The sequence below is a fragment of the Scardinius erythrophthalmus genome (assembly GCF_964197995.2).
Source record: "Scardinius erythrophthalmus genome assembly, chromosome: 16".
NCBI classification, from domain to species: Eukaryota; Metazoa; Chordata; class Actinopteri; order Cypriniformes; family Leuciscidae; genus Scardinius; species Scardinius erythrophthalmus.
In genome coordinates, this window is record NC_138236.1 from 2,666,843 (window position 1) to 2,693,317 (window position 26,475).

A 26,475-nucleotide genomic window follows, 5' to 3' on the forward strand; every position below is an offset into this window, starting at 1 on the left:
CTGCTAATGTTACTTTTTGTAACATTTATTTTTTTAAATGTTTAAAAAATATATATTTATTTTCTAGACAGCAGGTTTACTTCAGTTATATGACATTATGCATCCACAGGCAGTTATGCTTTGGCCGGTGTCATAACATAATTCATGACTTGATTTGTAATATTTACTCAATTTCGCGATGCATGGAATCCATAATCAGATTTATTTTCTAGCGATTTCTTTCCCAGTTTTATAATAAAGTCCTGATCACTTAGAAATTTAATGTTTGAGTCTCAATCCAAAGTGATTTATTTCTATTTAGATTAAGAAGACATTGATTTTGCTGGATAAAGATAATATCAGTGCTTTCAGAATAAATCAATGTATGTAACTGGAGTCATACTCAGAGTTAGCGCATATATAGCTTGGAGCAAAAACATTAAAATCTTTACTTCTAGGAATTATCGTGAGTGAGGGATGTTCTTATGGATCATATCATGTTCTCACTCTCTCTTTCTTTATTATCCTGTAACTTCATTCACTCCTGAGAAATGTGTCCCTGCTTCTGCCCGACGACGAGTGATGCACCAATGTAATAATACATCATTTCTACTTTGTAAGCTGTTCACTATACGAGCGAGGATTGAGCGGTTTGCTTTCTATTCAACTCCGTATCAATAAGAGTGGGTCTCCAAATTGATATTGAGTTTACGCCGGCTCCAAAAGAAAGCTGTAGGTGTTCTTTTGATATTTGTGCGCAGGTTTTTGTGCCTGTGAGCTGAACCGACAGTAATAGGATTTCGTCAACAAAGAGAACCACAGGCGCCGTTTGAGACTCAATGCTGAGGTCCGGGAATAAACACTGTAACACTTTTTTTCCGGGCTGCATATTGCGAGTTGTAAGGCGTTGAGGAACCAGCTGCAGTTTTACAGGGAGTGAATGACGGCAGGACCAGCAGGCCTCGCTGGACGGCTAAACTCAGTCTGCGTGAGGTAATTGTGGTCAGACGGCAGGGCTTAACTGTGTTGGTGACAGACTTGTCAGTGTTACACCATCTTTTCCATGTTTATCTGAGTTTTTTTCGACGGCGACACGCGACGACTCTATTTTAGAAACGGTTTCTATTTTTATGCGACGTCGCACCGGAACAACAAACGCAAAGTGTGGCGATTATAATCTCAGGTGCTGTTTATGTGCTTTATTTAATGTTAAAAGCGTGAAATGTGACTGTGAATATCATTTAGTGCTCCAGCTTTGACGCTGTAAAAGCAACAATGGATAATTCACCTCAGATCTTGAAATTAAACAAATGGAAACACAAACGTTCAAACTGTGAACAAACAAGTGTATTCTGTGACAAAGATTGTTTTAGTAACTCAGTAGCCTGTGTTTTTAATAATGTTTAAATGGTGAAATATTTGTGAATTTGATTGTTGCTATATATCCATTTTCTTGCGAGTGACGTCGAGATTACTCTCTGGTGCCGTGCACTCGCCGCGAGACTCCGCCCACACGCTGTTCTGATTGACTGACTCCGCCCACACGCTGTTCTGATTGACTGACTCTGCCCACACGCTGTTCTGATTGGCTGACTCCGCCCACACGCTGTTCTGATTGACTGACTCCGCCCACACGCTGTTCTGATTGACTGACTCCGCCCACACGCTGTTCTGATTGACTGACTCTGCCCACACACTGTTCTGATTGGCTGACTCCGCCCACACGCTGTTCTGATTTACTGACTCCGCCCACACACTGTTCCGATTGACTGACTCCGCCCACACGCTGTTCTGATTGACTGACTCCGCCCACACGCTGTTCTGATTGACTGACTCCGCCCACACGCTGTTCTGATTGACTGACTCCGCCCACACGCTGTTCTGATTGGCTGACTCCGCCCACACGCTGTTCTGATTGGCTGACTCCGCCAACACGCTGTTCTGATTGGCTGACTCCGCCCACACGCTGTTCTGATTGGCTGACTCCGCCCACACGCTGTTCTGATTGGCTGACTCTGCCCACACACTGTTCTGATTGGCTGACTCCGCCCACACGCTGTTCTGATTGACTGACTCCGCCCACACGCTGTTCTGATTGGCTGTGGGTTTTGATTGATTTTGACGTATCTCGCAGTTGCGTCGCGTTTAGTGTGGACAGACAAATTATTTAGACGGCTTGTTATGGCTTGGCGTTATGATGGTGAAGTGTGTTAAACATATATACCAACAAATCAGAAATGCATTTAATCTATTAAAGCTATTATTTTCTTATAAGAAAGAACTTTTATATATACTTTTAAAGTGCCCCATTCTGGCTTTTTGAATATTAGCTTTCATGCAGTGTGTAATATAGCCGTTTGTGAATGTAAAAGCTCTGCAAAGCTTTAAAGATAAAAGTGTATGGCCAATAAAGTTTTTGTCTCCTAAAAGAAAGAATCGATTTTGAACTGGCGAATCGAGTCGTCAGCAATTCCAGTTTTACTTCCGGTTACGTAAAAAATTTGCATAATGCCAGTCCATGGTCTTCATTGGTGTCAAGAACTGCTCCGAGACAAGAAGGTAGATCCAAACGCAGCTTTTATTTAAGGGGCAATCCAAAGGCGTAATCCAAAGTACAGGCAATGGGTCAAAACACAGGTAGGCAGTCCAAACAAACAAATAAACAAACAAACAAACAAACAAACAAACAGGCAGGGACCAGAGGCAAGAGAGTAATCCAGGGACCAGGGCAAGATATCCAAAAACCAAGAAACATGAAACCAGGGAAAATGCTCGGAATTGCAGACTAACAGTACAACAAGACTTCGCAGTGAGTGAATGAATGAACATGGTATAAATAGACAGACTAACAGGATGAGACAGGTGAATGCAATCAGTGAATGAGGTACAGGTGAATGTGATCAGTGATAAGTGATGATGAGTCCAGGCAGTGAGTTATGGGAACTGTAGTTTGTGAGTGAATAGGAGTCTTATGTGGAGTGCCCTCTGGTGGCTCTCAAGGGCACTCCAGCTGGTGATCGTTACATAGCCCCCCCTTTAAGGAGCGGATTCCAGACGCTCCTAAACTATCCAGGAGGGAGGTGGAGCGGAGGCGGACCCGGGGGCGGGATGGAGGGCCAGGCCCGTGGAGCGGCAGAGGACCTGGATACTGAAGCAGGATGGGAGGCCAGGGCGGATCAGGCTGTGCAGGCGACCAGGGGGGAGACAACCCTTCAGGCGGCCAGGGAGGGGACGAACCGTCAGGCGGCCAGGGCGGAGACGACCATTCAGGCGGCCTGGGCGGAGACTTTCCCTCGGGCGACCAGGGCAGAGTCAACAGTCCATCAGACGACCAAGGCAGAGACAACAGTCCATCGGGCAGCCAGAGCGGAGACTTTCCCTTGGGTGGCCACGGCGGTGAAGACCCCTCGGGCGGCCACGGCGGCGAAGACCCCTCGGGCGGCCACGGCGGCGAAGACCCCTCGGGCGGCCACGGCGGCGAAGACCCCTCGGGCGGCCACGGCGGCGAAGACCCCTCGGGCGGCCACGGCGGCGAAGACCCCTCGGGCGGCCACGGCGGAGGAACTGGAACAGACACCAACGGCTCAGGAACTGGAACTGACACAGACACTGGCTCCAGCTCAGGAACTGGAACAGACACCGACTCAGGGAAAGGCATGTCGGCAGCCATCTCTGCTGAGGGTAACTCTGCTGAGGACACTGGCGCGGCGGAGACCATCTTGTCCCGAGACACTTGCTCGGCGGCGGCGACCATCTTGTCCGGAGACACTGGTTCGGCGGAGACCATCTTGTCCGGAGACACTGGTTGGGCGGAGACCATTTTGTCCTGAGACACTAGTTCAGTGGCGGTGGCCATCTTGTCCGAAGACACAGGCGTGGAGTCGGCCATCTTGTCCGAAGACACAGGCGTGGAGTCGGCCATCTTGTCCGAAGACACAGGCGTGGAGTCGGCCATCTTGTCCGAAGACACAGGCGTGGAGTCGGCCATCTTGTCCGAAGACACAGGCGTGGAGTCGGCCATCTTGTCCGAAGACACAGGCGTGGAGTCGGCCATCTTGTCCGAAGACACAGGCGTGGGAAGAAGAGGAACAGATTCAGGCTCAGTAGGACGAGACTCCTGACGGGCAGACGTTACGTGAACAGTCTCTGGATCGGCAGCAGTGACGTGAACAGTCTCTGGATCGGCAGACGTGACGTGAACAGTCTCTGGATCGGCAGACATGAAGTGAAGCGTCTCTGAGCTTGACGGGACCAGCGGCGGCGAGGGCTTTGAGCTGGTTGGGACCAGCGGCGAAGAGGGCTTTGAGCTGGGCGGGACCAGCGGCGAAGAGGGCTTTGAGCTGGACGGAACCAGCGGCGAAGAGGGCTCTGTGCTGGGCAGCGGCGAAGAGGGCTCTGTGCTGGGCAGCGGCGAAGAGGGCTCTGTGCTGGGCAGCGGCGAAGAGGGCTCTGTGCTGGGCAGCGGCGAAGAGGGCTCTGTGCTGGGCAGCGGCGAAGAGGGCTCTGTGCTGGGCAGCGGCGAAGAGGGCTCTGTGCTGGGCAGCGGCGAAGAGGGCTCTGTGCTGGGCAGCGGCGAAGAGGGCTCTGTGCTGGGCAGCGGCGAAGAGGGCTCTGTGCTGGGCAGCGGCGAAGAGGGCTCTGTGCTGGGCAGCGGCGAAGAGGGCTCTGTGCTGGGCAGCGGCGAAGAGGGCTCTGTGCTGGGCAGCGGCGAAGAGGGCTCTGTGCTGGGCAGCGGCGAAGAGGGCTCTGTGCTGGGCAGCGGCGAAGAGGGCTCTGTGCTGGGCAGCGGCGAAGAGGGCTCTGTGCTGGGCAGCGGCGAAGAGGGCTCTGTGCTGGGCAGCGGCGAAGAGGGCTCTGTGCTGGGCAGCGGCGAAGAGGGCTCTGTGCTGGGCAGCGGCGAAGAGGGCTCTGTGCTGGGCAGCGGCGAAGAGGGCTCTGTGCTGGGCAGCGGCGAAGAGGGCTCTGTGCTGGGCAGCGGCGAAGAGGGCTCTGTGCTGGGCAGCGGCGAAGAGGGCTCTGTGCTGGGCAGCGGCGAAGAGGGCTCTGTGCTGGGCAGCGGCGAAGAGGGCTCTGTGCTGGACTGGATCAGCGGTGAAGGCTGTCTGAAGTTTGCTGTCTCAGGGGCGGCGGGCACGACGCATACTGCCCTGGCTTCGGCAGATCTGGCGTAAAGTGTGGGCTCGGCTGGACTGGCGTGAAGTGCAGGCTCGGCTGAACTGGCGTGAAGTGCGGGCTCAACCTCGCCCACTATGAAGGGAGACCCACAAAATAGCAAAACAAAATCTATATATTGAACCAGAGTCCATCCGGGATCAACCTCAGGCAAAGAAAAACTCACGTCCTGATCCAGTCCCATCCAAAAGCAATCCTTGAGTTCCCCATCGTCCAGCGGGGCCAGGTGGCAACAAGCCACAAACTCACCCACATAGTCCTCTATTGGGCGACCATCCTGGAAGATGGAGCAGAGTCTACTTACTGGGTCCATGTTGTTGTTGTTGCTGCTGGATCTGGGTATGGCGAAGTCTTCTGTCAAGAACTGCTCCGAGACAAGAAGGTAGATCCAAACGCAGCTTTTATTTAAGGGGCAATCCAAAGGCGTAATCCAAAGTACAGGCAATGGGTCAAAACACAGGTAGGCAGTCCAAACAAACAAATAAACAAACAAACAAACAGGCAGGGACCAGAGGCAAGAGAGTAATCCAGGGACCAGGGCAAGATATCCAAAAACCAAGAAACATGAAACCAGGGAAAATGCTCGGAATTGCAGACTAACAGTACAACAAGACTTCGCAGTGAGTGAATGAATGAACATGGTATAAATAGACAGACTAACAGGATGAGACAGGTGAATGCAATCAGTGAATGAGGTACAGGTGAATGTGATCAGTGATAAGTGATGATGAGTCCAGGCAGTGAGTTATGGGAACTGTAGTTTGTGAGTGAATAGGAGTCTTATGTGGAGTGCCCTCTGGTGGCTCTCAAGGGCACTCCAGCTGGTGATCGTTACAATTGGCTGCCGGTGAACAGCGTCTGCTTTGCTCCGCCCTCAAACATTGTAGTTGTGTCTGAGACTGGAAGAGTTTGGTTTGTGTTGTTCATGTCGAGAAGTCACATGAAGGATGAAACTCGGGCTCAAATTGATCGGGAAAAACTACGCCATTGTTACTGTTCGTATCACTGTGTATCAAGTGCTGAGGAAGAGCTGAAATTCAGATATGATAATAGGCGTTTAGTTTCTGACACGTGCTGCAAGCGTTCGACCAATCACAACACACACGTCTGACCAATCAGAGCAGAGCAGCTCTAGAAAAGGAGGAGTTTAGAGAGACTGAATCTTCAAACTAACCTTTTTCATTTAATCGTTGAGAAATGAGGTGATCTGCAATGTATATTATGAGAAAAAAAGGTTTGTTTTTCGATATTTGTAGAAGGTCTCAAACAAAATTGGGAACCTTTTCAAAATGGCAATCAATATATGAGGAGTTCAGATGCAAAAAACTCTAAGTCCGTCTGACATGTTTTCTTTTAAATTAGCATTAAAAAAAAAATTTATCAGGCTCTAATGTTTAGGTTCAGTAATTTTCTCTTTAATGGCAGTGAAAAGGTTATTAGTCAGTTATTGAAATTCCTTATTTAAAAAAAATTCACTTTAGTCAATTCATTTGTATTTAACAATTTTTTTTTGTCTTATGATGCAAAACTAGCTAAGTCTATGCATGTGCTGTTTTTTTTTTTGTGCACAACCCAAGTCCACCCTTTTTAGACCATAAGACATAGCAAATAGTTGCAAAATCACTAAAGATGCAACTGGAAAACATTGCAAATGATAAAAGCAGAGTTCAAACTGATCCATAAGCTATAAGCGACTGCCGCGTCCGTCTCTGTCAGAGTTTTACAGCAGCACGAGGAACAATGTTGTGTTTTACTTGCTACTCATGAAATCCTGTCAGTGTCACTGTAACGATGGACAAAACATGATGATAACTTGCAGCTAGTCAACGGAAAGCCGGCTCATACGCACGGCGTCATTCATCTTGAAATCATATGATTCGATCCGAGTCTTCTGATTGGTTTCTGTGGACTTAGAGGATTTTGCTGACGTTTAGCGGTTTCTGCCAACGAACCGGTGTTTCTCAATGGGCTGACGTTGGGATTTAGCGGATTTGAAGCGAAAGTATTTGATGAACGTATATACATCCGCTCACTATCATTTCATTTTTGACGGCGGTGGCGGTTAGCGGCTTTTACATCTGAACTCTTTCACATAATGTCTAATTTATCACTTACAATTTTTTCTTGCACTACATGTTTCTGCGCTGTGGCATTCTCTGTAAGTTGCTTGCCTCAGCAGCTGATGGGAATGTCACCTCTCCTTCCCGGGAATGAATCTGCTGTTGATTAGCATTACGGTCCCGAGGGAATCCGCGCCAGTCATTTTTCACCCTCTGACCATTAACTGCAGCAGGGATGACATGCATATTCATGAGGGCAGAGCAGCCTCCGAGAAGTTATCTTGATCATCTGTGTCGTCGACCCGAGACTCTGATAAAGGCTGTTATACTGAATTGAAAATCAGATCGAAAAGGGAAATGTTGGTTCTCCTAATGACCAGACAAAAGGCATGATGGGTGTTTCTTCAGCTGCGTTTTGACTTTAGGGCGTTTTCACAACTGAAAACATTTTATGCATTCGGTAAGTTTTGGTTTGGTTTCACATTGCAATTATGCGATCGCACTAAAGCACTTTGCATGACGTACTTGCGTCCTGTCGTCATCATCTGTGTGGGCTGCATCTTGACATTGATTGGTTTGTTAACGGACGTGCATCTGACGTCAGCGTGTTGTCAATTCGGCGGGTATCTTTGACAAGAATAAAAAAATAAAAAATAAACGTTGACAGGAATGAATGAACGGACGCATATCGTTGCCACTATACTGTTATTATTACGGCATTACTCTGCACCGACTATACTCAAGGCTAGTTCAAATTTGGTCTGTTTGGTCCGGACCGTGGTCTGGGGATGGTTCACACCTGTAATTTTGATTCGGATCAAACTGAAAAGTCTGAAAATCCGGACCAAACAAGGTAGGTGTGAAAGGGCCCTTAGACACACTGATTTAACAACGTAACAAATTTGCATAATGCCATCCTATGGTCTTCATTGGCTGCCGGTGAACAGCTTCTGCTTTGCTCCGCTCTCAAACACTGTAGTTGTATCTGAGACTGGAAGGGTTTGGTTCGTGTTGTTCATGTCGAGAAGACGCTGTTTTCTGCACTACAATTACATGTTGGAAAAGATGAAGACTTGCACTGAAATTGATACGGAAAAAACAACACCATCGTAACTGTTCATATCAAGCGTTGAGGAAGATTCGCAGCTGAAAATCCACATATGGGCGTTTGGTTTCAGACATGGGGTGTAAGCGGGTGACCAATCACAACAGAGTGGGCCGTCTGACCAATCAGAGCAGAGCAGGCTCTTGGAAAGGAGGAGTTTAGAGAGACTGAATCTTCGAACAAACCATTTTCAGACTTTGAGAAATAAGGTGATGTGCAATGTATATTATGAGAAAATTTAAAGTGTTTTATTGACCTTTGCATGCAAGTCTATTGATGAAAAATGACATTTTAAAAATTTTGGGCATAAAATGTTCAACATCTGCCTTGCTTATAGGCTAATTTCTGTGCTTGCATTTAAAAAATCACTTTTTGAATAATTTGCTTTATTTGTTGATTTGTTAATATAAAAAAAAAAATTGTATTATTTTTATATTTCTTCTCTTTGCAAGTGACATTGATCATGACTTGTTTATTAGCTGTTGTGGACTTAAAGGGTAAAGCAATAAAAGCTATGAGTCGGAAGCATTTGAAAAGTAGCAAAAATAAATAAAGGCATGGAAAAAAATTCCAAGACAATTTTAGTCTCATCCAAAAAAAAAAAAAATTATAATAATAATAATAATAAAAAAAAAAAAAAAAAAAATATATATATATATATATATATATATATGTGTATGTATGTGTGTGTATGTTTTCAATAAAAATCAAGCCGTCTGCAGCATAAAGGTGCCTGTAGTTGAAGAAACACCCTGATATGAATTAGTCATGAAGAGTTTTCCGTGTGGAAAGACTGTTGTTTGATCTGGAGTCGTTTCCAATACTTCGGTCTTGAAAGCAGGAAATGTTTGGCATCTCCTGCTGTTCTGGGATCATGTTTTAACACGCGAACAAACGGGAAGGAGGGATTTGTCTCTGTGATCGTCGTTCACTTACAATATCACATTAGCTACCTGTTTATTTAAGTGCTATCCAAACACCACGTGTTTATTTAACACACCGCAGTGTTTACCCTGACTCACAGCCGAGGTGTTTCTCTCCTGTTATAACACAGGCTCCTATTCTAGATCACGTTATAAGTGGATCACAGCTGCATATTAATGTAGTTTCAATTGCTAATAATAAAATTGTGCTTGGTTTAGCTTTCCCTCTCAGATTTAAAGCATTCTGGAGTTTCTTTCCTATGAAAGCATTTTAGTTTTCTTGTCTCGAAAGCGGAAGGATGATGAATTCACTTTACCTCACTACCATATTCTTACATTCAACGGGTTTTAATTCGGGGAGAATTACAGGCAATTTGCTCAACGGCTGCATGCATTTTATGCTTCAGAAGTAGTAGCACTCATGCAAAGCCTGTTTATTATTATAATTATCCATGATGCATTATTCATAGACGGCCTTAGGCGAGCATATGAGCCGACTGTTCGCTGCCTTCAGGGTGGTTTGATTTAGATATGTAGCATAACTCTTAAAATTCAAAGTTTAATATATTGACCCCCGTGGCATTTCTAATAGATTTGCGTGGAAATCAGATTACATGAGCAGTCGAAGCACTGAAAAGACTCTATAATGGAACTTTTGTGAGTCAGAGTTCCGTATCCGGGCAGAATAAACCGTTTGGAAAATTCTATTGTGTCATCTGAAAGTACCCCCTGTAACAGGATATTCACTTGGGCCCTGATCGAGCAAATATTTCCCTCTAAAGCGCTCGTTTCGGCACTAATTGCGTGCGTATTTGTATGCGGGATGCGCTGTTGGATGGTGTCATTAAAAGAAGCCGTATCATCAGAGAAAGCAAAGACGGACTCGACTCAGCCGTAATTGGTACCGGGGTATTTCACGGTCAGAGGAAGGGAAGATTGCTTCATTAAGTTCCCGTTCTGATAACCACCACAGCACTGCATAATAGACCATATTAACTGAATGAATACACAATTACAGAAGAGAGCTGCAGAGAAATGCTCAACTACAGCAGATAATGTGTCTCTGGATGGAGATGCTGATTATATACATGGGAACAACTATTTAAAAGGAATAGAAATGTGATCATTTTCTTGCTCTTTTATGTTGATCCAAATCTGTATTGGTTTTTTTTTTTTTTTCTGAAATTCCCCCCCAGGAATGTCCAGGCTGTTCTTTTCTATATGTAATAAAAGTTACAACCTGACATTTTTATAGCAGGAAGTCGAACTACAACAACTGCACTATATTTCAGGCTTTGTGTGAAGAATGGACAAAAGATGCACCAAAATATCAGCTTCTGTGTATATTATAGGTCTGTATGTGTATTGTATGTGTGTATATATTTATATATAATGTGTGTGTATGTATGTGTGTATTATAGGTCTGTATGTGTGTATGTATGCGTGATATATATATATATATATATATATATATATATATATATATATATATATATATATATATATATATATATATATAGACATGACGTTTTTTTTTCCCCCAAGTAAAAAAACGCTTAAATATGTAATTTTGATGATCAAATATGAGTATTAAGAGATGAAATGATTGACTACAGGGGGACTTTAATATATATTTCTGGAGACTGAATGATAAAAATGGCACTTGGGATGCCAAACACTATTGGTTTTCGTGTCTCGACGTCAGTGGTGCCGTATCTTATTTGAGAGCCACAGCGTCTAACTTGCATCTGTTCCTCACACAAAGCGATCGAGTCATAGTGCCTCTTTTTATTTAAAAGTCTCCATTCACTTTCATTATGTGGATGACCGGGATATTCCTCAAAACCTATAGATTTGGAATGACGTGAACGTGAGTAAATTACACCATCTCATTACAGTCTCTCAGGTGTACAGCGTATAGTTCATCTTTATTGACTTCTGTCTCGCCGTGAACGAAGGTCATAATTGAATGCCTAAATTCGTCATTGATTTAACATGTCAAAAGTGTTGCGTTAAAATCTGGTCTTTTTATACCAGATTATCTCTGTGCCCGGAGCTTCTGTTGAATTCCCGCTCTGACCTTCTGGCTGTGAATGTGTGTTAGCTAATTAGCTTTGCACATTGACAGATCGCGCAACCTTGCCTGCAGCCCACACATTAATAATCACACATTATTTCACATCGCATGGCATTTTCTTTTAGCAGTAATTGCATGCTCAGTAAAGCAGAGGTACAAAAGCAAATAGAGGGCAACGTATGTTGTTTTGTGGGAGCAAATAATTAAACTGTAGGATATGGAAGGCAAACATTTTTACTCTCGTTTCGCTCATAGATTTGAATCAGTTCATCATGAAAGCTCATATGTTTGGCCAGTATAAACACAAAAAAAGCTAGATTATTCAAAGTGGAAATCATGTAGCCTAATCTTGAAGGTGATGTGCATTTTTTTATTTATTTATTATAATAATAATTTATTTATCCCAGTTTAAATTGCAGAGACGACTATAACTACTTGTATGTTGAATAAACGCTGTGGTTAATAAATCCTGTGGTTTGTTTTCTGCCATTTAAAAGGAAATTATCTTGATATTAGGTTAAAAGCACGGCTAACATTAACAGATATGCATTTAAAAATGCCTCACAGAGACTTTCACGAATGTTTTTGAGTTTGGAATTGATTAATTTGATCCATGAACTCCAGTTAGTGTCATAAACTCTGTTGAATCAAATCAAATATTTATTTCTAAAGCTACTTTTTTGTAATGTCTGTTTGTTGCTTTTCTCATTTAACACAATAATGACTTTAAATGATCTTTTGGGGGTAATTTCTCAGCCAAATTTGATGTGTGATTAATCTGTGATTTAATTAATCTCCACATCATTTAATTAATTAGATTTAAAAAAAAAAATTTTAATCTCTTGACAAAACTAATTCATGCATAAAATTGCAGCTGATGATCAAATAACAGAAACGTTGTAAAATTATCGAGATTAAATCCATGAATCTATCAACTCTAAAATAGAAACTTAAAGGAATAGTTAACCCAAAAATTTAAATTGTCATCTACTATTGTTTGTACTTTCAAAATATAATCGTTTGTGTGATACTGGTTTAAAACAACATGAGTAAACGATGACAGGGTTTTACGATCCCTTTAATGGCCAAATTAAAAACCACATTACAATCATTTAGCAATGTTTAATTTTATTTTGCCAGCAAACTCATCTCCGACACACTGACCACAGCGCAGAGCGGCTACATGTGTTTTCATGTTCTTCTGATTTGTGAGTAACACTAGACCATTTGCCGTGAGCCGGAGCATCAAACTTTGAAGAGCTTTGAGTCGACGGCTTGTACAGTTAGTCACGAGGAGATGTTGTGTGGTTTCAGACAGAAGTAGGTTGTGGTTTTCTTCCTCTGTGATACAAGTTTGACTCATGCTTTTTTTGATTAAAGGTGAAGACACAACTTTAAGACTGTTCTGTAAGATTCCCCTCTCTGTTAAACATATTTTATTGGACTGTCCTGGGTATAATACAAGTAGAATGCTCTTTTATGAAGTTATTTCACTTAAGGACTTATGTAGTAAGATTATGAAAAGGTTTTGGATTATTTTTTTTATCATATGTTAATTCAAAATGATAATAATTATAATATGACTTGTTTGTTTGCTTGGTTTTATTGTATTTATAAGATATTTGCTTTTTTGTCATTTAATTTTTGCCATGATGAAAATAGCCTTAGATGCTGACATGGCATTAAATACATCTATCTATCTTCCTCTGTGGGGGGTGGGGGGGGGTTTCCCATCCTCGTTTCCCATCCTCGTTTCCCATCCTCGTTTCCCATCCTCGTTTCCCATCCTCGTTTCCCGTTTGCATGGGAAAAGAGCAGCGATGGACCGTTAGCTTGGGCGGATGCGAGATGATTTTGGCATTGGATGCGGTTGGCACGGTAACGGAGGCGGTTGTCAGTTTGTCAGGTGTGATTTTGAGATTGTTTGCGCAAGGATAAACGCTCATCTACTGTTCGCCCCGAGCACTTAGTATATCAACACTGACATCAGAGATTTTTATATATAATACAATAAACACACACACACACACACACACACATACATATTAATCATGAATATATGCGCTTTGATGGACTTCCAAAGACATACAGCCATTCTCTGCCATTATCAATCTTAGAAGAGCCAGGACATTTTTTAAAGGGGTGGTATAATGCTCTTTTCACAAGATGTAAAATAAGTCTCTGATGTCCCCAGAGTGTGTGTGTGAAGTTTTAGCTCAAAATACCCCACAGATATTTTTATATAGCATGTTAAAATTGTCACTTTTTAAGGGTGAGCAAAAATGCACCATTTTTGTGTCTGTCCCTTTAAATGCAAATGAGCTGCTGCTCCCGGCACAGTGGGCGGAGCTACAACAGCTTGTGTCCTGAAAATTTCAAAAACTTTTTTTGTTTTTGTTTAAATTTATGTAGCTGATGTGGAGTTAACTATCTTCTAATCATTGATTAGCATATTCTGTCTTGATAATCTATAAATCGCATTCCCGGGGGCGGGGTTTATGTAAATTTTAGGGTTGGTGATGTCACTAGCCCGGGAGGAATGTGGTGTAGTCTCTACCAGCCGTTTGTTGTAATCCTTAAAAGATGATTTCTTTAAAAGAAAATATCTCCCTTTGCTTTGAACTTTGAGCGTTGTAACTTTGCAGATGTTGTTTATGCTCAAACAGCAACATTACACACTAACTAAAGTTAGAAAAGTGAAATCATGATCAACTACTAACCCTTTAATATTACGCTCGTGAAGCGATTGTCTGAAGCCGTTATTCTCGACGACGCTTCATCCTGACATATGAAGTGCATTAATGCATTTGTAATCTTTTGAGATTTCAGTTCTTGAATTTAATTGTAAAAAGTAGCACAAATAAATACAATAAAGATAGCCTACCAATAAAGAGAAAAGTTTTAGCACTAGTATTCAGAAATACTACAGAAATTGAATAATCAAATGTACATTAACACTGGGTAGTATTTTAGTCCTGACTAAATTAAATGCATAGACTATTAATCCAGATTCCTTCTAATTAAATCTATCTTTTGCTGTTTTGACAACAAAATTAATGACAGACACATATGGCTGAATCAATCAAAACCAATCGTGAATGTCCAAAGGGGGATTTAAAGCTAACGACCAAATCTCATTTAGAGCGATTTAACTCTTTAAATGCCGTTTTCTCAAAATGAGTTTTTTTGTCATTCTCCAGTACAAACATCTCAGTTTATGTACACCAAACTTTCCAGTTATACACTTAGCAGTATTCTGAAGATATTTTCAGAGGGATTTGTTAATAAATCATTCCTGGCCTGATTTATGTGACATTTTAATTAAAAAAATATGGCGAAAATCTATTTTTCAAGGCTATGGACAATATATTTTGATTTCCTAGGTAATGAAAGCATATATCCTGAAATCCCTCTGATTTTTCTTTTCATCTTGCGTGTAAACAAAAAGAAAAAAAAAATTGCACCTGGCTTTATCATGTTCAGATCTATCTACCGAAAATATATGCAAAATTGCGCATATCTAATGAGATAATGCCTAATTTGCATAATTAAACATACAAATTTCAAAAACTTGTAATACGTTTTTTTTTATAAACTTGTGTAAGTAATCAACTGAGGAAGTTTCATGCTGATATCTATTATTTTAAAATTTTACCCTATTCACCTGTAGTGTCTCGCCTTAAGACACAACCGACTGTGTTTAGAGGATTTTTTTCATTTTGACAGCACTAATTATAATAATATATATTTTATAAAGTAAAATGATCAGCTGTAATTTCAGTTTCTAAGCTAATTTTGTTAGTCCGCTTTTACTTTTAATGTGTTGCTATTTGTCCAGCAGCATTTGTGTTATTATAGTGGTTTAAATCTGAATGCAATGTATGTTTTTCTTCAGTTTCCTTAGATAAGCACTCAGGATTCAAGGTTTAAAAGTTGAGTGGCTTATCCGGTGCATTTCTCTCCCACTCCCAAGTCTAATATCGTTCAATAGGAAGCTGAAAGCTCAATAACAAGGTCTGTTAACTGCAGTGTTTAAACTCGTTCGCCGTGGCCGGTTGTTGTGGAGGGGGGAGGGGGTGGTTGTTGCCAGGCAACCGTCAGCTCTGGCACGTACCCAGAAGCCTTTGCACCGTCGGATCCGAACAGAGGTTTTGCCCGCTGGCACCTGCCGTCAGTTAATGGTCACGACATTGAAAGCAAGTGGGCATTTACAGGAAATGAGAAGCTCACTAGAATAACCACAAACTGCCAGTTCAAGCACACTTGAGCTTGTGTGTAATTCAGATTATTAGTACTATTATTATTATTATTGTTCATGGGTTAGTGATTTTTGAGCAAACACATCTTTCTTTAGTGTGTAATGTTGCTGTTTGAGCATGAAAAAGCTTTGAGTTATTCTCTATAGGTGTTTCTGAACTCCCTGAAATGCCTCCATTGTAGTCTTGAGGTTCTTCCGGGAACGAACACGCCACAATATTCCTCATTTAAATAATTAATGCGCAGAATAAAGGGGCGGGGCCTGGTTGAGTTAGTTAGTAGTGTGTTAAACTGGCGGTTATGGTAAGGGGCGGGACATTTCCCAAACACACTCGAAGCGCTCGACCAATCACAACACACTGCTCACGCCGACCAATCAGATCACAGTGTGCTTTTCAGGAGGAGGGGCTTAATAGAGACAGGAAGTAAACAGAGCGTTACTGACAGACTGCTTTCTGATTTATGGCTGTAATACATCCGACACTCGCAGAAAGTAACCGGCACTGCTCATCTTGTACAATTTTGAGTAATTTTAATTATCTCCTCACTTTATTGTAACTTACTCAGGAAACCAGCATTCACTAGAAGACGGGCATGTGTATAATTAGTGGTGTTTGCAAAGGCAAGTGTTATTACTCATACTTGCAGTTGGTGATTTTTATTTATTTATTTAATTTTTCCAGATCATTTAAAGTAGGTATTAAACTTCAGTGTGTGTCATCCTGCAGCGTTTGAGCTCTAGACTTGTTGAGGAGAGGTGTGCTGTTGAGATGTATAAATATATCAATTGTAGAGATGTATAAGCTGATAAAAGCTTTTATTTTCGCTATCGGCCATTTCGCTTACGTATATCACTTAATGTTGCATTTACCCTAGTTACTAACATTTCAGCCTGTATTTGAAATAAACATTATACCTGGAAATAAATAGCAGTTTAATATAATAGCTCAGTTGTTATTTTTAACCTATAACATTATAGTGTACTAAATGAGAGTGTTCCCTGTATAGTTTGCAGCATTATATGGGAGAGTTTTTTATTTTCATTAACCCTTTAGAACCTGAAGCTAAAATAGGTGTTTTTCACATATTTAGATTTTTTTTTTTTGACTGTATAATTCTAAAACAATGTGCTATCTTAATGTGCAAAGGTGTCATCTTTTACAGACAAAGATTAGCTTTCAACAAATTACAGTTATTGACCATTATTGTGTGTGGTGAGCTTGTAAATAGAATTTAAATAGACAAAAATAAAAAACAAGAATAAATTTACTGATTTTTATTTAGAAAAAAACTGAAAAAAATCATGAACGAAAGAAACTAACACTTTAAAGTTGAAAAATTAACTATAATACATATATACAAGTCTTTTTTGTGACATTGGGTTGCACAGTTTTCATTTTGGACACTTTTTTTTCATACACGCATTCATAGGCACGCACACACACACATGCACACACTACATGCTTAGATACGTGAAAGAGTAACGGCCATCCGCCTCCTAAGTTTCATTAAAAATCATCCCAATCCCCTCTTCTGCTGTCTAACACTTCTTTCGCCATGTATTTGTTTGTTTCTTTTATTATTTTATGCAATCCAAAACACTCTAACCTGCCACGCTTCGTATCTCTCTGTTCAAATCCTTCCCGCGCTGCTGTCATTTGCCGACGGAAAGCATGAAATTTCCGTAATAAGCCATATATTGCCGAAAAGCGCAAGTTGTCAGGGGCAATTTGAACGGTAAAATGAATACAGCTTGCTGGTATGTGTCGGCGACGACACAGCCGGTTGTAAAGGGTTAAGAAAAATCTAACTATTGGTATCATCATCGCCGATATCATTCCGAATAATCTGCTATCGGTATCTGCAGAGGAATTTCATATTGGTGCATCTCTAATAAATTGTCATAAAAAATTTAACCAGGTCTTGATTCCAAGCTCATGAATGAGCACAAACAAATAAGCATTATGAGAAAAAGACAAACAATTACCATCTTTCAACGTTGAAATATGGTTGAAAATAAGTCGGTCCGCCTTGGACTGGTTTACGACGTGATTTCAAGTAAGTAGTTTCGGCCGGACTACGTGTTTTCAGCTGATCATCTAAGACAGGATAAGTCTGTTATACATGCTAAAATAACAGATAACTACCAAACCATGTTCATTATTATCTCAAATAAATTTAAAGAGTTTTACATATTCCATCCAGACGTTGAAGATCGACTCGTTTTCAACGTTGAAAATTCGTAAATAGACGTTGAAGATTTATGTAAATACTATGTCTAATAGCAGGGCATATACAGGAATCATGGAGTTAAATTTAATACTTTTAAGACCTTTTTAAGACTCTTTCAAGTTTCCATTAATTTTAAGACCTCATCGCCACTTCAAGTTTTAACCGGTTACATCGGCGACACTTTAACTTACATTTACTATATATTGATTGTAAGAACAGTCTTAGTTTGTGATAATTCCTTATCAATGCAACATAATTCAGAAGGGTGGGAATGAAGCAAAAGAGAATTAACTGACAAATTAATACAATTCTTTGGACAAATATACATAATGAAAGGTTGTTAAAATATTTAAAGGTGCAGTGTGTAATTTTTAGTTGCATCTAGTGGTGAGGTTGCGAATTGCAACCAACAGAAGTTACGGTTGCCGACAGGAAAATATGAGGTTTCTTTACAAAGATAAATTAAGAAATTAGATTTTGATTATTCAGTAAAATATTGTTACTTGTTCATCATTGTGTCAGTGTTTTATTCACAGATTTTAGCTAGCTTAAGAACAACACTAAGAAGTGCGTTTTGTCCGTTCAGGGCCACTGTAGAAGCATGTCGATGTAAGCGGACCCGCGGTGTGTGTAGAGAGAAATGGCTCATTCTAAGCTAATAAAAACATAACGGTTCATTATGTAAGGTCTTTAAACACCACTCAGAACATAGTTATGAATATGATATTGCATTTCTGTCAACAGATCCTCCTAAATTTTACACAATGCATCTTTAATACCTTGGAAAATGGCATTTAATTTTCTCTAAATTGATTTATCAACTTTAAGACCCCGTGGACACCCTGAATAGACGACCTTTTGCTAGCTGGACAGGCCGCCTTCCAAAACACAAGCACACATTCGAGTGGATCTGCTGCTGTTTAACAGAGTGAAGATCTAAGACTTGTTTATTATTATGGGCTGGATCTGGTCCCAGTCTGCTTGTTTGGCACAGATACAACACTCGACCGAACGGAGTCGTAAATCTTCAATAAGACACTTATCACCGGGGAATCCAGCAGCCCTCTGACAAACAAGCTCACAGATGTGCCCTAAAGTCATCAGTTTTCCTCTCTTCACCATCTTTTGCTCAGCTGTCACCGCCATTCCAGCAGATGTGAGGGAATTTACTCTCATTTTATGCATTATTAATGTAGGAGTCAGTCTGAGGAATAGACATGCGTTTGAAGAAAACTAGCCATTGTTTCTCAGGATTAGACCTTCAATTCAATTAGGACATTTAAGTAGCTTTTATAAACATGCCTTAGAAAAAAAAAACATTACTGGTGTGCATCTTGAGACAAAACAATGGCACTGACATATTTTAAGATATGCTCTGTTAAAGGGGTGGAATAATGCCCTTTTCACAAGATGTAAAATATATTTATGATGTCCCCAGAGTGTGTGTGTGAAGTTGTAGCGCAAAATACCCCACAGATATTTTTATATAGCAAGTTAAAGTTGCCACTTTCTGAGGGTTTGCAAAAACGCATCGTTTTGTGCTTGGCCCTTTAAATGCAAATGAGCTGCTGCTCCCGGCACAGGGGGCGGAGCTTCAAGAGCTTGTGTGTGTTAGCAGCTGCTGTTACCTCACGCAGACACACTAAAATGACAGAAACTGTTCTGCCTTTAATGTTAAAATGGTGTCAGACAAAGATGGAGAGACTCAAGAAGAAGTGACAACATGTAGAATGCAACAGGACGTCTCTGAATGGTTAGTTGATGAATTTATGTTGCTGATGTGGAGTTAACTATCTTCAATTAGGATATTCTGTCATGATAAATCTATAAATCGCTTGTATAGGAACTGTTGTGAGATGCACACAGAGTGACTTTCTATTGCATGGGAAAAGATGGATGCTAAAGTTTGAGCTGACTCACAAATGTACTCTTATACAACAACTCTTCCTCTTCTCAACATGGACTGCGTGTTCCCGGGGGCGGGGTTTATGTAAATTCTAGGGTTAGTGATGTCACTAACCCAGGAGGAATGTTGTGTAGTCCCAACTAGCCGTTTGTTGTAGTCCTTTTCTTTAAAAGCAAATATCTCCCTTGGCTTTGAACTCTGAGCGTTGTAACTTTGCAGATGTTGTTTATGCTCAAACAGCAACATTACACACTAACTAAAGTCAGAAAAGTCAAATCATAATCAACCACCCCTTTAAAACGGCTCAAACACGCATGTTAGTCTGGGATTAGCTTAACCCTCGTCTGTGAAACCAGGGATAAAAATTGCATGTTGGATAGAATTAGTACGAGCTAGGTATATATATTATCGTTTGCAATATACCGGTAATAATTCTCCTCACGATAAGAATTAGTCTTCCTGCAATAATAACGATAAAGCCTATTTGATGACGTATTTGTGACCCGTTTGTAGCTCACGTGCAGATCGAAAACAACAATGACGGAAGTGTTAAAGGGGTGGTTCAGGATTTCGGACCTCATTCAAATATTATGTATTCGTCAGTAATTTATACTGACAAGTCGAAGTTAGTTGCGGACGCTAGCTCTCGGCATCTCGAAAACGCCATGATGTTGCCGATATTGATCCTCGTTTAAGTTCTCCTTTTGTCCCAAAGTCTGCTTGCCATGATCCATAATATTTGAATGAAACAAAAACAGCGTGAGCGCGCCGTTAGACGTAACGCAGTGTTCCACGTCTGTCGCCATGGTTACTATGGCAGTACGATATTACGCCATTGACAAGTGAGCCACAACGAGCCATTATTTAAAACTGGAATTTCTCTGAAATTAAAAATCTTTGGGAACTTTTGGGATATTGTAAGTAGGGTTGGGCAACGATTAATCGTGATTAATCGCATCAATACTAAAAGTTTGTGTTTACATAATATATGTGTGTGTACTGTGTATAGTTATTTAGTCTATAAAAATACACACATACTGTATGTATGTGTGTATTTAAGAAAAATTTGGTATTTGTATATAAAATATTCATATATAATATAAATTATGTATAAATATATCTACAGTAATACTGTAGATATACTGTATATACATGCAAATTTTTCTTAAATATACACATACATATGTGTGTGTTTATATATACAAAATAATTATACGCAGTACACACACACATATTATGTAAACACAAACTTTTATTTCGGATGCGATTAATCGCGATTAATCGTTGCCCAACCCTAATTGTAAGTACACAACTGCAGGAGATATATCACACTGTGCAAGTGATTTTTGGATATTTTATTACAAAAATCATACATATTGTAGCTTTAATCGCTCTACAATCTGGAACTGGTACACAGATATATTTCCACTCGCCGAACACTGACTCTGAGCTCTGAGTTTCGCTCTCCGTCAAGCGCAACTATTTCAGTTCATCTCAATGAATGCAGTGTATTTAACGCGCAGTAAACACTAGTGTGAGGCGCACGACTCGCCGTCGTTTCAGTGTTTCTCACACACTCATAGAGAGAGAGAGAGAGAGAGCGAGAGAGTCTCGCACACCACGCAGAATTGACATGCTACATGTAAACGATATTATTGGTTGCATTTTCCTGTAAAAAATAATGTTCAGCCTTGATGAGCAAGCAGAAATTAATGCACAAACGCAGATGTGATTAATATTCATGAACCCAACATCAATCCTCAGTGTGGTTTGTTATTATTAATAGTAGTATTATTATCTTGTTAGTTTTTTACATTTCAAACTTGAATTTGAATTATAATTGTGTGTAATTATTGTTGTGTGTTCAGTTGCACTATTTAAACGTGTATATATCTGCAACTTTTCCATTTCTGCAAGGGCTGGTGTTTGTATTTTTACTTTGTTTATTCTTTTATGTAATTGGAATATTATCGGAGCCTATTTGATGATGGGTACGTTTTACTTTATATCAGTGTTTGTGTTTCTAAAGCTCAAACAGTGGTGAACGGTACTATATTTATATCGTCATTGATATCGTTATCGCAATAAATACCAGAAAAATATGGTGATATAGTTTTAAATCATATCGCCCATCCCTAGTACGAGCATTTTATTATAAGGCAGTCTGACACATTGCTGTCGACTGTGGGTAAGTGATCTCCACTTGGTCGTGACCTCTACAACAATCTCTCTATTCTCCACATCATGTTGTCATTTCTTTCCCTGAAGTGTCCTTGTAATTCATCATATGGTGAGGTAGTTGGGCGTTATCCAAGTCTACTCGATTCTATAATGGTCTAGCTTTGTAAATCTGGTTTTTAGTCCCGTTTGAGGCCAGTGCTTGTGTGTCTGTAACGTCTTGTTCCCTGTTGGCTTTTCACTCATGAATTAATGATGATTTATCTTCCTGAAATGGCCAGTCAGTCCCTGTTTAACTTCTCGAATCTCTTTGCTTTGTTCCACCAACAGCGCCGGTCCCAAAGGAGACAACATCTATGAATGGAGGTCAACTATTTTAGGACCACCGGGCTCTGTGTATGAAGGAGGCGTCTTTTTCCTTGACATCGCATTTACACCGGACTACCCATTTAAACCCCCCAAGGTAAGAGCAAAGAAGCATGTGGCATATAAATACGCATTAAATTTGGTGGATTTTTAATTGGGGGGGGGGTGAATTTTTAGTACATGTTGTGTGATCAATATACACTTACCATCTTTCAGCCAAATAAAAAATAAATCCATTTCTGTCAGCAACTAATGAAGTTGCAATCTTCAGCCAATAGGTGGTGAAAAGTGACCAAAGTGGAAATGAGAGAGTGATCGACTCATTTACTGAACCGATTCATTCCAGCACTGATCGTTTGAGTGAATTGAATCATTCATTTGATTTGTTCAAACACACTCATTCAAACACACCGTTGTGTGTTGTTCAGAGAAACGCTGATCACTGATTTTTGTTTGGATCTGTTTTAGTGATGATTCAATATTATAGTTGCTTTTTTATTTTATTTTTTTATATAAATTATAAAATTAAACGTAAAAAAACAAAATGATAACATGGGTAATTTATACTAAAATACACAAGTAATTATGGGTAATACATGTTTAAAAAATTAATAATAATGATTAAAAACTGCACTTAGCATTTATATATTATAATATAATATAAAGTTATATACATGTATATACACTTAGCATTTATATATTATAATATAATATAAAGTGTATGTATATAACTTTCTATTATATTATAATATATAACTGCTAAGTGCAGTTTTTAATCATTATTTTTCATTTTTTAAACATGAATTACCCATAATTACTCGTGTATTTTAGTATAAATTACCCATGTTATTTTTTTTTACGTTAAATTTTACAATTTATATAAAATGAATAAAAAAGCAACTATACAGTAGGTCTGTCAAATGATTTTTAAGTTAAATGAAACCATATACACGCATTTTTTCATTTTATATAAATTGTAAAACAAATTACAATTGCCACTTTCAGTTCACATTCAGAAGCTGAATTGGGATTTAAAACATTAAAGCGATGCACAAACCCGCTTCACAGGTCACCTTGTTTTCTTCACCTCTCTTTATGCGTTTATATGTCCCATATGCGTTTGTTCTTTGGGCTCTTGTGGGTTTGTAGGTTGTCAGGATGAAGGAAGTTGTTCTGGTGGCAATTAAACTGTCATGAATCTCAAGGCAAGGAATGTCAAGGTCCATTAAAGGTTTGCCCTGAAAGCCTCAGGCACGCACACAGATGTCTCGCGCGCACACACACACACACACCCGAACATGCTGATGCTTTTTTTTACTTCCTGTAGTTCATACAGAGACGTAGTGAGGCATGACCTCAGATATTAACCACAGTAAAGATCCGGTGGGGAATTCACCTAATCTGAGATTCAAAGAAATTACTATTACTGCTAAAACACACATAAAATTTGCAGTTTGCATGGCACAATTACCCATCTTGCAGACCGGTTCTTTGTGTTAAGTTGTAACGGATATTGTATACCAACCACAATCTGGCAAGTTCGCACACAACCTAAATGTAACCCTGGACCACAAAACCAGTCACGAGTCACATGGGTAAGGGAGCGCGGGGCTAGTTGTAACACACTTGTTTTAAATACTTCCACACATGCTAGCATGACGAAACTTGGTGTATTTACTAGCTGCCATATCAACACTATATAGAGAAAAAATTGCGGCAAAATATATATATATTTTTTGGAAGATATCCATAGACATTTATTAAACCATAGCAAAAGTAAATGTATTGCTTAAGTTAATTTTTAATCTCTATTTTTTGTGTTTATTTAAAATTAGACAAATCTGATATTATTTTAATCTCCAATATGTTATTTAACAGTTGAGATAGTAATGCTTCGCTAACTAGCAGAAGACACTAGCCGGGTTTAAATCCCAGTTGTGCAGGCGGGGGCATGTTGTCACACTGCGTTACAATGTGCCCCTATTAGAAATATGCTATTATATTCTATTCTATTGAGAAAACGTGAGAAAAAGGTGAATAAAGACTGAGAGTCAATGTTCAGAAATTACTAATTATTTATTTGTTTTGAATTATGTTGTATAGCTGTGTTTTCCTGTGTTCGTAGTCAAAACTCAAAAATGAGTTTATATTTAATTATTAAAAAATGCCATTATTTTATATGAAAAAGTTATTAATTGTATTTTATTTAGAAAATATTTTAGTTTGTCTTGTATATTTTTTTATTAGATCAGATAACACTTTAAGCTGTTTTATGGTCATGTTACAATGTACCACTCCTATGGGGCATGTTGTCACATTTCACTTCCATTCTTTCGGGGTATATCAAGAAAAAACTATACACTGTATTAATAAAACAAAACCACATAATTGTACTAGACATTTGGGAAATTAATGTGGGGAAAAAAAATACTCTGAACCATAAGTAGATTTAGTCAAACTGAGAAAGTCAAAAAGCGTTACTTTGTGCCCCGCTCTCCCCTATATTTGTGGCAATAGCCAACATTGTATGGGTCAAAATTATCAATTTTTCTTTTATGCCAAAAATCATTAGGATATTAAGTAAAGATCATGATCCATGAAGATATTTTGTAAATTTCATACCGTAAATATATAAAACATTAATTTTTGTGAGTGAAAAGGGAGTGAGTCCCGCCTTGTGCGTTTCAAAGCACTTCAGTGGCCTTTAACTTTAACAACCCTGGCTAGCGGTTAGCATGCTTCAACTAATAACATGGTGCACTAATGTCCTCACAAATTAAACGTCGCAAAAGACTTTGAATATCAATCCTGTCAGCCAGTTAACCTCTCGTCCTCTCCCAGGTAACGTTCCGCACGAGGATCTACCACTGTAACATCAACAGTCAGGGCGTGATCTGTCTGGACATCCTGAAGGACAACTGGAGTCCCGCTCTCACCATCTCTAAGGTGCTGCTGTCCATCTGCTCTCTCCTCACAGACTGTAACCCAGGTGAGACTCAAACACTCCAGGCTCAAGCCTCTACACACACTTCGGCAATTTTGGAAACTACATTTATTTATTTTTTCAATGTTTTTGAAAGACTTCTGCTCACCAAGGCTGAATTTATGTGATCAAAAATACAGTAAAAACTGCAATATTGTGAAATATTATCACCATTTAAAATAGCCGTTTCATATGTGAATATATATTTAAGATGTAATTTATTTCTGTGATGCAAAGCATCTTTACTCCAGTCTTCAGTGTCACATGATCCCTCAGAAATCAATGTTGAAAATATTTTTTTAAAGGGGAACTGAAACGAAATAGGAAGTAAAGGTGATATAACAGATGTGTTATCATTGTTATTTGCGGTAGGACACTTAAAACGGCTGAATTAGTTACAAGGGGGGAAAACAGTGATCGTTTTGTTACTAGGGACGCAGCCGTCTTTGAGCTTAAACGGTCCGTGACGTCACTGGCATGATAGGCTACCTTGACAGCTCCAGCAAAATGGCATATCAAGAGCATAACAGATCGAGAGGGCGGTCTCAAAGTTGTGATCTGTCCAACAAGCGAATATAACAATTAACCATCAAGGACCGAATAACCTGATTGCAAAATGACTGTGGCATAAATGTGAGCACGGCGGGTCCTGTAAACAAGTTCCACTCACCCCTTAGTTGTTATCGTGATGTTCACCTTCACCGTAGATCACCTTGCTAAATTAATCCGACATCGGGGATGCTATCCAATATAAGCAATATCCATCGACGACACCCGCAAGATATGTTAGTGTGATTTCAGCCGCGTGCAAACTGTGCATGAGAGACGCGGCGGCGCGCCTTGCTAGTTTAAATTTGACGAGCGCTAAACGTGCACTAAACTAAATTATCTTTATCGTCTCATTGCATTTAAGGACACTACAGGTGAATAGGGTAAAATTTTAAAATAATAGATATCAGCATGAAACTTCCTCAGTTGATTACTTACACAAGTATATAAAAAAAATGTATTACAAGTTTTAGAAATTTGTATGTTTAATTATGCAAATTAGGCATTATCTCATTAAATATGCACGATTTTGCATATATTTTCGGTAGATAGATCTGAACATATGATAAAACCAGGTGCAAAATTATTTTTTCATTTTGTTTACAGATTTATATATATATAAATCTAGTTAAATTTATATATATATATATATATATATATATATATATATATATATATATATATATAT

The 26,475-nt window shown here is 39.8% G+C and overlaps 2 protein-coding genes across 2 annotated transcripts in view; one reads left to right on the plus strand and one right to left on the minus strand.

Moving 5' to 3' along the window:
• The window catches only part of ube2e2 (ubiquitin-conjugating enzyme E2E 2), a 36,958-nt gene that overhangs the window by 8,428 nt on the left and 2,055 nt on the right, over positions 1-26,475 (plus strand). Inside the window, exons 4-5 of the mRNA XM_081389163.1 lie at positions 22,220-22,352; positions 25,097-25,244. Of these exons, the coding sequence (XP_081245289.1) occupies positions 22,220-22,352; positions 25,097-25,244 (281 nt within the window). The remainder of the gene's footprint in view (positions 1-22,219; positions 22,353-25,096; positions 25,245-26,475) is intronic.
• The window catches only part of LOC308704774 (uncharacterized protein), a gene marked incomplete at its 3' end in the record, with an annotated part of 525,175 nt that overhangs the window by 254 nt on the left and 498,446 nt on the right, over positions 1-26,475 (minus strand). The window contains exon 2 of the mRNA XM_081389333.1: positions 4,200-5,992. Coding sequence (XP_081245459.1) covers positions 4,200-5,791 — 1,592 coding nt within the window. The 5' untranslated portion in view covers positions 5,792-5,992. The remainder of the gene's footprint in view (positions 1-4,199; positions 5,993-26,475) is intronic.